General features: G+C 44.6%; 1 protein-coding gene across 1 annotated transcript in view; it reads right to left on the bottom strand.

The window, feature by feature from the left end:
* The window catches only part of Ahnak (AHNAK nucleoprotein), an 89,753-nt gene that overhangs the window by 35,129 nt on the left and 41,340 nt on the right, over positions 1–13,284 (bottom strand). Inside the window, exon 5 of the mRNA XM_021205213.2 lies at positions 6,377–6,476. Coding sequence (XP_021060872.1) covers positions 6,377–6,476 — 100 coding nt within the window. The remainder of the gene's footprint in view (positions 1–6,376; positions 6,477–13,284) is intronic.

Raw genomic sequence — 13,284 nt, 5'->3', positions numbered from 1 at the left:
AAAAGAAAAGAAAACTACAACAGGAAATAAAAAAAGTAAAAACATCGTAAAGGTTTCATTCTAGTGAAGGGGACGGAAACTAACAAATGTAGGTATTAATGTGTATCAGAGAACACTGACTAAATGGAGAATATGGAATTAGTAAAAGCCAGAGGTGGTAGTCATTGAGGTGGCTCATACCTGAATTCCCAGCACTCCAGAGGCGGAGGCAGGAGTACTGAAGTGAGTTCAAGGTCAGCCTGTACTACATAAGGAGAGTCATAGTGAGAAAGGAAGGAAAGGGATGGAGAGAAGGTGGGGGGTTGAAAAGAAGGATCAAAGGTATGTTAGAGGTCTCTCTGGTGAGGTGACATTTACCAAGAGAAGAATTTGTCAAGAAGAAGGGCATTCCAGACATAGCTCATAGCAAGGAATTTGATTGTCAAATCAAAGAACAGCAAAGGATCAGGGATGGAGAGCAGGAGCCAGATACTGTAGAAGTAAAAGCTGTATAGCCCCGGCTGTCCTGGAATTCACTTTGTAGACCAGGCTAGCCTCGAGCTCAGAAATCCCGCTGCCTCTGCCTCCCGAGTGCTGGGATTAAAGGCATGCGCCACAACGCCCACCAAGCTAGAAGTAGAAGTCTTACATCATTGCTAGCCCTTGCACTGTGTTTCACAGTGAGATGGAGAGTCACCGAAAGTTATGTGTTAAATGACATAATTTTTTTTTTAGATATTTAGACTAAGCTGGCCTGATTGACTAATGTTTTTTGTTTTTGTTTAAATTCGTTTGTTTAAATTTTATTTATTTATTATATGTAAGTACACTGTAGCTGTTTCCAGATACCCCAGAAGAGGGCATTTGATCTCATTACAGATGGTTGTGAGCCACCATGTGGTTGCTGGGATTTGAACTCAGGATCTTCGGAAGAGCAGTCGTTGCTCTTAACTGCTGAGCCATCTCTCCAGCCCGACTAATGTTTTGAAAAAGTCAATCTTGTTGCTATGATATAAAAAGAACCAGAGGGTCCAAGACACAGAAGGAGAGGCCAGTTAGGAAGCAACTGTCTTAGTGCAGGTGAGAGTTAGTAGCTCAAATCAGGACTGTTGTGGTAGTCACAGAAAAGTGACTGTATTGTAGAGGTGGGAGACGGAATGGGGGAAATTGCTAATGGCATATCAAATGTAAAAGATGGGCTCAGCACCTGTTCATCTGAACAAGATGACATTTATGAAGACAAAAATCTGTGAGTCACCACAGTTGAGGATAGGGGAGGTAGGAGAACTTTCCCAGCAACCGTTCAAACGTCTCCTGACTTATAACATTCACCTGATACAAGCTAGGGGCCATATCAAGAAGTTCCATTACTGGATATATACTGAAGAGAAGTGGGTGCAGGGCCAAGACGGCTCAGCTAATAAAGAAGATTGCTTCTGAGCCTGGCAATCTATCCTCCAGATCTTCACAGTGAAAGGTGAGAACCAACTCCCAAAAGTTGTCCTCCAATGTCCACTGACACACTGTGACACATGAAAAAAAATTGTTTTAAGACAGGGACTCAGACTATGTAGTCCCGGGTGGCCTAGAACTTGCTATGTCGATCAGGGTGTCCTGTCACCGAAATCTACCTGCCCCTGCTTCCTAAGTTCTGAGATTAGACGTATGTACGACCACGCCCATCCGTAAATGTAATTTTTGATCGAAAGAGATATTTGCTCATCAGCACTCATAGCAGAACTAGTCACAAAAGGTAAAAAGGCATCCTAGATATCCATCAACAGATAAGCAGGTAAATGTGGCATATACGTGAAATAAACTTCTATTAATATAGAACAGTGATTATATTCTGACACATGCTGTAACGTTCAGAACATTACTACAAGTAAGTCAGACCCCAAAAGACAGATGTTTTAGAGTCCCTTGATATGAGGTACTTGGAGTCATGGGATTCGTAGAGTCACACCAAGGAAGGTGGCTTCCAGGAGCTGGGTAACAGGAATAGGGAGTTGGTGTTTAATGACTATAGAGTTTGAACTGAGGGAAACGGCACGAGTTCTGGAGGTAGCATACGGTGGGGATCCCACAAGCACAGGCAGATACTTAGTGTCACTGAAGTGAATATCTCAAAAGAGTAAAGCCAGGGGTTGGAGGGATGGCTCAGAGGTTAAGAGCTCTGGCTGCTCTTCCAGAGCACCCAAGTCCAGTTTCCGGAACCCGCAAGGCAGCTCACAGCTGTGCGTAACTCTTCTGGCCTCCAAGGACACTGGGCATGTACCTAGTACATGTAGAACCAGGGGCACACATAATCACAGTTCCCTCTCTCCCCTCTCTGTCTCACTTCCTCTTTCTTCTCTCAAATAAAATATAATAGTCTTAAAGGAGAAGGAGGGGGAGAAGGGAAAACAGTTAAAGCAGACCTAGTATCACAGACCTACAGTTGGTCTGCACTCCCACCTACCTGGGAGGTTAAGGCAGAAGAAGTTGAAGCTGGGCTACAGAATGAGTTCATATTAATTGAAGCTTATCTCTGCTATGTACTGAGATCAACTAAAACTGGATTTCAAGAGAACTTTTGAAAAAAGAAAAAAAAAAAGAAAGAAAGGTAAGAAGAAAATGAATAAAGAAAGGAACCAGGTGGTGGTGGCATGTGCCTTTAATCCCCAGCACTTGGGAGGCAGAAACAAATGGAGCTCTATGAGTTCAAGGCCAGCCTAGTCTACAGAGTGAGTTCCAGGACAGCCAAGAATACACAGAGAAACACTGTCTCAAAAAAATAAAAAATAAAAAATAAAGAAATAAAGAAAAGAAAGGGAAAGAAGAAAAAGAAAAAAGATGAGAGATATATAGCTCAATAGTAGGGCACTTGCCTAAAAATTTCAAAGCCCTGGGTTCAGTCGCTCTTAGTGGAAAATAAAAAGGTTAAAATGATATTTTAAAAGGTTATTTTAAAGCTTTTACCAAGTTCATGTGTGAGTATGACTCAGGCACTTAAATATAAAATGAACTGGGTGTGGTAGCACATGCCTGTCTGTAATCCTAGTCCTGGGGGGGGGTGGGGGGGGAGCTGAAGGATCGCAAGCGCCAAGCCAGCATGAGCTACTCAGGAAGACCCCCGCCTCCGTCTAAAAATAAACAAACAGAAAGAAAAGGCAAACAAATTATAGCCTGCACATTACAGCGCTGAAACAGGCCTAGAGCCCGGCAGCTTCAGGGCTGCTCCACTGCGCTTGAAGCAGGGCAGCCAGCTCTGCAGAAGCAGGGCTGCCTCAGCTGTAATTTGAGTTTCCATGCTGCAGCAATGCGCCCTCAAAATGGTCATTAGCTTTGAAGCCACAGACTGACCAGGCTCCCAGGTCCACTGACTAACAACAGCAAGCTCTGTTGTAAGCAAACTGGTTTTTAGATCACAGAGAAATGCCAAAACCCTCTTGTGATCTACAGGCAAAAGGCAGAGCCGGGTAAGCCTGGTTTCTGGAATCAGACAATCTGGTTGTCTGTCAAGTGATGTTTGACAGCACTGGGATTCTTATCATAAATCACCGTGCCCAGCACAACTTAGTTTCTAGGTTGCATGTGCACGAGACCCTACATTCTAAGGAAGCATTCACAGTCAAGGGAGAGAGACGTTCCCGTACTTAAGTCCAAGGCACATGGGACTGTGAGATAGGCCAGAGGGCAAAGGTGAGTGCCTCTAATAGCTGACTTAGGACCTGACTTTGATCCCTGAGTCCCACGTGGTAGGAAGAGAGAACCAACTCACACTTGTCCAGTACTTGAGTTATTTCAGGAAAGAGATTTGATCCTAATCCCCTTTAAATTTCAAGACATTGAAACAATAATAAAATAAATTGAAAAAAGAAACAAGCACCTTGTTGGGATGGCAAATACCACAAGAAACCAAACGTGTTCCCAAGAGCCATCGAGCACTGTCTACCATGAAAGGCCAACTGGCCATCTTCTGCCCATTTTATTTGCTGAGCATTCTTTGCACACACCCCAGCCCCCTGCCACGTGTAGTCTAGTGGAACCAGCAGTGTGGGAGCGTGTGTTAATATGCCCAGGAATCCTGGGAAACAGGATCTTTGAGACTCAGGTGGGCCTGAATGAAGGGAGAGATCATCGAAAACTCAATCAGAGGATAGATTGGTAGGAAAGCCTGAAATCCTAACCACTGAAGAGGTTGAGGCAGGAGGATTAAAAGTTCCAGGTCAGCCAGAACAACTTAATTAGACTCTGTCTCAAAAGAAAAAATAAATAAATAAAAAAGAGGGTTGGGGTTGCAGATCAGTAGCAGATCAATAGCTTATTCATATCCCCAAGACCCTACATCAACCCCAGTCCTGCTATAATAATAATAATTAATAATAATAATAATAATAATAATAATAAACAAAATAACAGTAAGGCAGGGCATTGGAAGGATCATGAAGACCAGATCTGTGACCTGGCATCAGGGCTTGGGGACCTGCAAAGACTCCAGCACAGGTGGAATGAAGGATGTCCTGTGGGACAAAGGGCACAGAGATAGAAACTGGATCACAAACCATCTTGTGTGCTAAGAACATGAACTTTACCCTGAAAGTCATGAGCCACTGGAGAACTTCAAGAAATAAAGTAACACAACTTGATCTAGCATATGTGTGTTTGTTTTAAACCAACACTCTTTGAGCCTACTCTAGCAGCGAAGAAAAATATCTAAGACAGGAAGGCAGGAGGTGACTGAAGTCGGCAAAGAAAACCTCAGCCACCAGAGATGTCAAGGATGTGGGCGACCTGTGTGGTGACCAGAAATCAGCACAGAAATCAGGAGGGTGGGGGTCAGAGCAGGAAGAGATGGAGTCCAGTGCTAGGCACCTCAGAAGTGCTTAGAAGAGTATGGATTTGGGATTCAGCAGGCCCCCCAAGGTTACCCAGAGAATGAGGGAGGGAAAGAACCTTAAGATAAATCCAAAAATCTGTGGAGGAATTATTACATTTGTGAGCTTATGGGGAAAGAGAGGTTACGTTGGAACCCGTCCTCAGTATGTGATATGGTCACTTCAGTCTATATTTTGGTTGTTTTTATTTTGTTTTGTTTTGTTTAACAGATTCTATTTAACCTTGGTTGGCCCAGAACTCATCCTGTAGACCAGACTGGCCTTCAACTCACAGGGATCTACCTGCCGCTGCCTCCAAATCCTGGGATTAAATGTGTGTTGCACCTTGCTCAGGCCCCACTGTGGTCTTAAAGACAAAGCAGCGGGCTGGTGAGATGGCTCAGTGGGTAAGAGCACCCGACTGCTCTTCCGAAGGTCTGGAGTTCAAATCCCAGCAACCACATGGTGGCTCACAACCACCCATAACAAGATCTGACGCCCTCTTCTAGAGTGTCTGAAGACAGCTACAGTGTACACACATATAATAAATAAANAAANCTTAAAAAAAAAAAAAAAAAAGACAAAGCAGCTGTAATTATTCACAGAAAAGACCCTCACAAGAGAGGATCTACCAGCATTCCCCTCACAGCAGCAGATGAGAACCACTCTCTGCTCGTCAGCCCCAGCCCCAGCTGCACATGGTCTTCAGAGATGCTCGAATATGTATGAGATGGAAGGGTAACTAAGGCATGTAACTAATCCATGTCTGTAGACCCAGCACTTGGGAAGATAAGGCAGGAAGATTTCACATTACTGGCCTGGGTTACACTGTGAGTCTAGGGGTGGTCTGAAGTACAGAGGAAGGCTTTGTATCAAAAATAACAAAAACAAAACCGCAGGGGCTGGAGAGGCGTCTCAGTTAAAAGAATTTGCAGCTCCTGCTGAGGACAGAACTACCTATAATGCCAGCTCCAGGGCACTTAAGCCTCTCACCTATGACCTCCACCAGCACTTGTGCTCAAAAGCACATACTCACACAGACACAGACACAGACAGACAGACAGACAGACAGACAGACAGACAGACATAATTAAAAATAATAAAAAATATTTTTTTAAAGAGGTAGAAGAGGGGCTGGAGAGACGGCTCAGCAGTTAAGAGCTCTGACTGCTCTTCCAAAGGTCCTGAGTTCAAATCCCAGCAACCACATGGTGGCTCACAACCATTCATAATGAGATCTGACTCCTTCTGGGGTGTCTGAAGACAACTACAGTGTACTTACATATAATAAATAAATAAATCTTTAAAAAAAAAAAGAAAAAAGAAAAAAGAGGTAGAAGAGAAGGTTTTTAATTTCTAGCACCTGAAATGCCAGGAGCAGGACAGGGTGCTGGCATCCGGAGCCAGTTCCTTCCAGGATGGATACCCACAGCCCAGGAAGTCAGCACACTTGTGGGTGCTTTCCCGAGCCTTATCTCTGCATACACTCTTTCTATAATTAAGGTTGTCATGTTTTCAGTCCCCACCACTTCACGCACCTGCATCTGGGGTGGAGTCTGATGCTGCCCCAGCTTGGTTGATAGCTTTCTTGGGTTTATTCTGGTCATTGCAGTCCAGGGATGAAGGTTGTACTGTGTTCTAATGATAAGGATAAAGATGATTATAGAGTAACTCAACACCATCTTGTGCATCTTGTGGATTAAGGTTTCTCAAATGTATACTGTGGGTATGCACAAAAACACCAGAGAAGCCACCTTTCCCAAATTACCTGCAAACTCCCAGCCCCTTCGTACCCTAGCCTGAAGCTCTGGCTATAGAGAAGACAGCAGAGGACCCTGCACTCAGAGCCAGCCTTCTGTGAAAGTCACATAAATTTCATCAATCACCAGATCCAGTCCCCAAAGGCTTCACAGGGGCAAATGAGAGAAACAAGAACTATACTCAACACTATGAACAGCCTGTAAGGAAAGAGGAGTTTTATTAGACCAACAAACTGGTCAGTTACTGTCCACAGAACACCTTTTCTCTGTCCAGCACTAAGTTAAAGGTCATAGAGCAGAACATACAGCCAGTAGGCTGTACTCCACAAGGAGTTCCTGAAGACTTATGAGGCAGACCTCCAATCAAGGGTCATCTCCATTCCAGATGGAAGAACCCTATCAGAAAGGAGAGACCACATTGCCTTGGGATTTCCTGGCCATAGCCAGAGTCTACCAGATAGCAACATGGAAACCAGCTCATGGAGAACTTAGTTAGTGGCGGCAGCTTCTACAGGCTACTCTTTCCCTATCATTCTAGCAAGTTATTTCAGAGATGTATTTAGTTGTGTGTGGTCTGTGTAAGCGTGTGCACACATGTAGGGGTGCAAGCCTATGCACACTCAAGGAGGCCTGGAGAGGGTACTGGATGGACTTCTCTACTACTCTCTCTGCCTTCTACTTGGGAGGCAGGGTCTCTTCCTGAACCTGCATTTCCTCAGCTCTCCTGGAAGCCACATGAAGTGTAGTTTGGATTATTCTGTTGCCCTCCCATTGTTTTTGTTTATAACAATTAGAAAAGAAAGAGAGAAAAAACTGCTGGGGTTGCAGGCATGTGCAGGGATACCTGGCTTGTTACATAAGACTGGAGATCTGGTCCTCATGATTGGAGAGCAAGCGCTTTTGACCACTGAGGCATCTCTCCAGTCCTTTATCCTAGGAAACTTCTCATGTGGACCTGGTAGTGCACTCAAGTCATCTCTCAGCACTGAGGCTGCCTCAGTAGAGGCCGGAAGATCAGGAGTTCAAGGCCATTCTTGGCTACACATTCAGTTTGAGGCCAGCCTGGGCTATAGTAAACTGTGTCTCAAAAAATAAAATTAAATTTAAAAAATAGGGGCTGGAGATTGAACACATGCTCTTTCTGAGGCTCTGGTTTCTGTTTGCAGCACATACGTAGTGCTTCGCAACATCCATAACTTCAGTTCGAGATCCAGCCCCTTTTCTGACTTCCTTGGGCACCAGTCATGCATATGGTGCACATACATATGTGCAGGCGCTACACAAAAACAAAAAATAGAAAGAAAGAAATCTTAAAATTTAAAATAACATGAAAGTTCTTTTATTTTTTTACATTTTTTTATTATTATTTTCTTTATTTACATTTCAAATGCTATCCTGAAAGTTCCCTATACCCCACCCCCGCCCTTGCTCCCCTACCTACCCACTCCCACTACTTGGCCCTGGCCTTCCCCTGAGCTGGGTCATATAAAGTGTACAAGACCAAGGGGCCTCTCTTCCCAACGATGGCCAACCAGGCCATCTTCTACTACATATGCAGCTAGAGACTCGAGCTCAGGGGCAACTGGTTAGTTCATATTGTTGTTCCACCTACAGGGTTGCAGCCCCCTACAACTCCTTGGGTACTTTCTTTAGCAACATGAAAGTTCTAAGGCTCTAAAAAACTGCACATAGGGCTGGGCAGCAGTGGCATATGTCTTTAATCCCAGCCCTCGGGAGGGAGAGGCAGGAGGACCTCTGAGTTCCAGGCCAGCCTGGTCTACAGAGCAAAGTCCAGGACAGCCAGAGCTACACAAAGAAACCCTGTCTCAAAATAAACAATCAAAAAACTGCACATAGGTTAGTCCCATTCCTGATTCTTCTTTATCGTGCATTTCCAAAATTTCAGATAGATTAGTCAGATATGAAATAGTTTTCAAAAAACAATCACAGCTTTCCCTGAAAGAGTTTGGTTGAGTAAGTGTTTTATAGCTATTTCTTTTCTTTCAATTCATTGCTTTCAGTTATAAAATGAATCTCAGAGTAAGTCCAAATAACCACAGAAGAAAGGAATGCTTTTTCTTGTCAGCAACAATGATCAAATAATAAGGGCAAACACATTAGCACTGAACATGTGCCAAACAAGGCCACATAGTTTTCATTCACACGTTAACTCCTTACAGCTATGTGATCATGAAGCAGCTCACAATCATATGTAATTCCAGACCAGGGGATCCAACAAACAGCCTCTTCTGACCTCCTCCAGCTCTTGCATGCATGTGGTGCATATACATACCCTTAGCCACATACACGTAAAATAAATAACTTTGTAAATGCTCAGTGGTTTCTGTGTAAGCATGAGTACCTGAGTTCAGATCCCTAGAAACCCACATAAATGGCAGGTAGGTATGGCAGCCTGTCTGTGTGTGACTCTAGTCTCAGAACGCAGTGACAGGGAATCTACAAGCAAGCTGGCTGACTAGACTAACCATGTCAGCAAGCACTGGGCTTGCTGGAGAGACCCTGACTTAAGGAATAAAGTAGAAGGACAATCAAAACCAATCAGGCCTACACAGGCCACACATGTGTTTGCATGCACTCGAGCACACACACACACACACACACACACACACACAAATGGAAAAAGGAAAAAAAACTGAATGGAGTTTCCAGTCAGGGGCGTGGTAGCACGTGATTGCAATCTTGGCACTCAGGAGGTGGAGGCAGGAAGCTCAGGAGTTTAAAACTAGCTTAAGCTACATAAGGTCTTGCCTCAAAAAGAAAAAAATAAATGTGGAGTTTCTATTTCGGGGGGGAGTTTATGATGTCATTACTTTGGGGTAGGGAGAAATGTCTAGAAAAGTGAGTTAGCTAGGGAGATTAAAGCATGCCTGAAGGCAAGATCATGCAAAAGTGGGTTCTGGTCATCTCTTGGTAGCCTCAAAAATAGTAAGAGATGGGAGGGACTTAAGGTTTTAAACACACACGTGTAGCATCAGGCTGGCTTCTCATTAATGGGTCTCCAGGTCTGTGCCAAGCAGTTGTACAAGCTGAAGAATCTTCAGCCCTCTTCTCTTTTGCCACTCCCCAGCCTTTGAGAGGAACTGCAAGTGGGTGGCAAACCTCTAGTCCGGTTTTGGAACACCTCAGGAGAATGCCCTTCCTGCAGGAGACCACCTACAATGAGGATGACCAAGGGGACAAGGGGACAAAGAATAGATATCAGAAGCAAGGTGAATGGGGCAAGTCAAGAAGAGGAGTCCATACAGACGCAAAGCATCTCCCTCCATATGCCATCCTGTCCCAGACCAAGGCCTACCCAGTCCTGACAGTGCAGAGAATCCATGTGGCAAAGCCCGTTAGTCCCCAGGCCCTTGCTTCTGGCCATCCTATCTCTCGTAGGCCATCTAGCTTCAAACTTTACTTCCCATCTAAACAAACAGAGCTGGACTGGGATAGGTAAAGGGCTGCACAGGGGCCTGATGGGGAAAAGTGGAACTGAGTTTGTGGCTTACCCGAAAGATTAAAGCTGGTTTAATTGAACCTGTTTCATTTAAAGGGAGAAGATTAAGGGAATCATGTATCCCAGACCACTACATTCAGGGAGAGATGGCAAAGACAGCCACAGAAACAAAAGATAAATGACTCAGTGCTGGTGAAATTGCAGATATCCTTGACAAGCCGGTAGAGGAGATATTTCTGGCTAGGCAGCCTATCCTGAGGCCCTCAAATTGCACTTCACAGGACTTGACTGCCCCACCCAAGCCTGGCCTAGCCAGCTTCCTTGAGTGTGGGTTCACACGGGTACTGAAAGGCTGGGGTAATCTGATTGGCCTGGAGATTCCAAGGTTGCTAGGGAAGACAATTTCATTAATTATCTGAATCAGGTTTAAACCTGTTCCTCTCATTCCTACGTGCCCGTCCTTGTATAGCCCTGAAGTGAGACACTGCCAATCTGATTGCTCCCATGATTTGCCAAACCCAGGTGGGTTTTAAACTGCTTAACCTAGTTGACCATAAGGACTATCAAATTAAAGAATTATTACCTTAAAGTCATTTTCTTTCCCCTTAGAGGCAAAAGAATCAAGTGGTGAGATTCCTGACTTCCCATTACCCTAGTGAATAATCTTTTTATCTCTGTTTTAGCAGAAGCTTGATCTCTGTGGAAGAGGAACCCACAGAAGAAATCCCATGAGGCTAACGGAGCTGGCGAGGAACAGGGATTGCTAACCCCCACAAATCCACTAACCAGTCATTTCTTAAAGACACGGTTTCTTGTATCCCTGGTTGGCACTGAATTCTCTGTGTAGCTGAGGAGGGCTTGAATTACTGAGTCTCCTGCCTCTACCCCTCAGGTGCTAAGATTACAGGCGTGTATATGCCACCATGCCCAATTTAGATAGCACAGTGCTAGCAATCAGACCCAGCATATTGTGCATGGCAGGCAATCACTCTACCAATGGAGCTACATCCCAGCACTCAAAATTGCTTTCTAGAAGGGCTTTGTCTCAACCTGAGAAACATAAAACATATATGCTCCCTCCAGACACCACAGATATTTTTCTGCATTCACATGCCAGTATGTCACAGCCAAATGCCTCCTAGCAAAAGGTACAGGGCTTTGTCTCATTCTGCAGTGGTCTGCACTGGCAACTTCACCACTGTCATGTGTCTGGCAGGCTCAAACAGAACGGGAGAGCAGGCATGGGGGGGGGGGGTTGGGACAATCAGAGGAAAACATGACTCTCCACATTCTGACTGATTTCTAGGGAGTCAAAAAACTCAGGTGGGGGAGGGGGAGGAAAGGAGAAAGGGAAGAAGGGCAAATAAAGGTGTTTTTAATATTTTAGTAAAACAAAAACGTTGGGAAGACGACTCAGTGGGCAGCAGTGCCCACTGCACCAGCATGAATTGGACTCCCCAGCACTTGTGTAAAAAGCTGGGTGTTAACACTCACCTGTAACCCTGCAGAGACAGGATAGTCAGGGCTTTGCTGGCCTCCAGGCCAGTTCCAGGTTCTGCGAGAGACTCTGTCTCAAGGGTGTACAGCAAAGAGTACTAGAGCAGGACACCAGATATCCTCTTCTGGCCTCCATCCATACCACACCTCACCAATATATGTCTGTATACATATCACATTCATAAACTTCACACACACACCACACACTCACACATACACATGCGCACACACACATGCATATATATGCATATACACACATGTGGAAAAAGTAATATACTATAATATACATTTGGAGTCCTACTCAGAATTACATCTCATTGAAAACTGCATGTAAAGTCGGACGGCGGTGGCACACACCTTTAATCCCAGCACTTGGGAGGCAAAGGCAGGCAGATTTCTGAGTTCGAGGCCAGCCTGGCCTACAAAGTGAGTTCCAGGACAGCCAGGGATACACAGAGAAACCCTGTCTCGGAAAAAAAAAAAAAAAAAAAGAAAGAAAAGAAAGAAAGAAACAAACAAACAAACAAACAAAGGAAACTGCATATGTATACGTGTGTGCATTTGCATGTTGAAACAAGGTCTTGCTATGCAGAATAGGATGACCTTGAGTTCATGATCTTCCCACATTGATCTACCAAGTAGTGGATTTATAAGCCTTTGCTCCCACACCCAGCTATCATTTATTTAGGGGATGGGGAAATAGCTCAATGGTTAGGAATATTTAGTGTCCTTTCACAGAATCTGAATTTGGTTTCCAGCACCTACACTAAGAAACTCACAAGTACTGTAATTCCTGTTCCATGAAATCAATCCAATGTCCTCTTCTGGACTACAAAGGCATCCCAGTGTGAGCGAGCAAGCATTCGCGCATGTGCACATCCACACACATACCACACACACACACACACATACACACACACACATACACACACACATACAACACACACACACATACAACACACACAACACACACACATACAACACACACACATACAACATACACACATACAACACACACACATACAACACACACACACATACAACACACACACACATACACACACATACACATACAACACATACACACATACAACACACACACACAACACACATACAACACACACACATACAACACACACACAACACACACACACACACACACACACACACACACTTTATTTTGGAGGGTGTCTTAGTTATGATTTCTATTGCTGCAATGAAACACCATGACCAAAAAGTAAGCTAGGGAGGAAAGGGTTTATTTGGCTTTTACTTCCATATCACTGTTCATCATTGAAGGAAGTCAGGACAGGAACTTAAACAAGGCAGGAAACTGAAGGCAGGAGCAGATTCAAGGCCATGGAGGCCTGGTTTGCTCTCATGGCTTGCTCAGCCTACTTTCCTATAGAACCCAGGGCCACCAGCCCAGGGATGGTATCCCCTACAATGGGTGGGCCCTCCTCCAATTGATTACTAATTAAGAAAATGCCTGGAGCTGGATCTATGAAAGCATTTCCTTAACTGAGGCTCCTTCCTCTCTGATTGTGTCTCTACCTATTACTTGTATCAAATTGACACACAAAACCAGCCTGTACAGATGGGCTGTTATAGCCGGGCGTGGTGGCGCAGGCCTTTAATCCCAGCACTCGGGAGACAGAGGCAGGTGGATTTCTGAGTTCGAGGCCAGCCTGGTCTACAAAGTGAGTTACAGGACAGCCAGGGCTATACA

The sequence above is a fragment of the Mus pahari genome, chromosome 1 (assembly GCF_900095145.1).
Source record: "Mus pahari chromosome 1, PAHARI_EIJ_v1.1, whole genome shotgun sequence".
NCBI lineage: Eukaryota > Metazoa > Chordata > Mammalia > Rodentia > Muridae > Mus > Mus pahari.
Note: the sequence above shows the minus strand (reverse complement) of the source record. Positions and strands in the feature narration are given on the sequence as shown.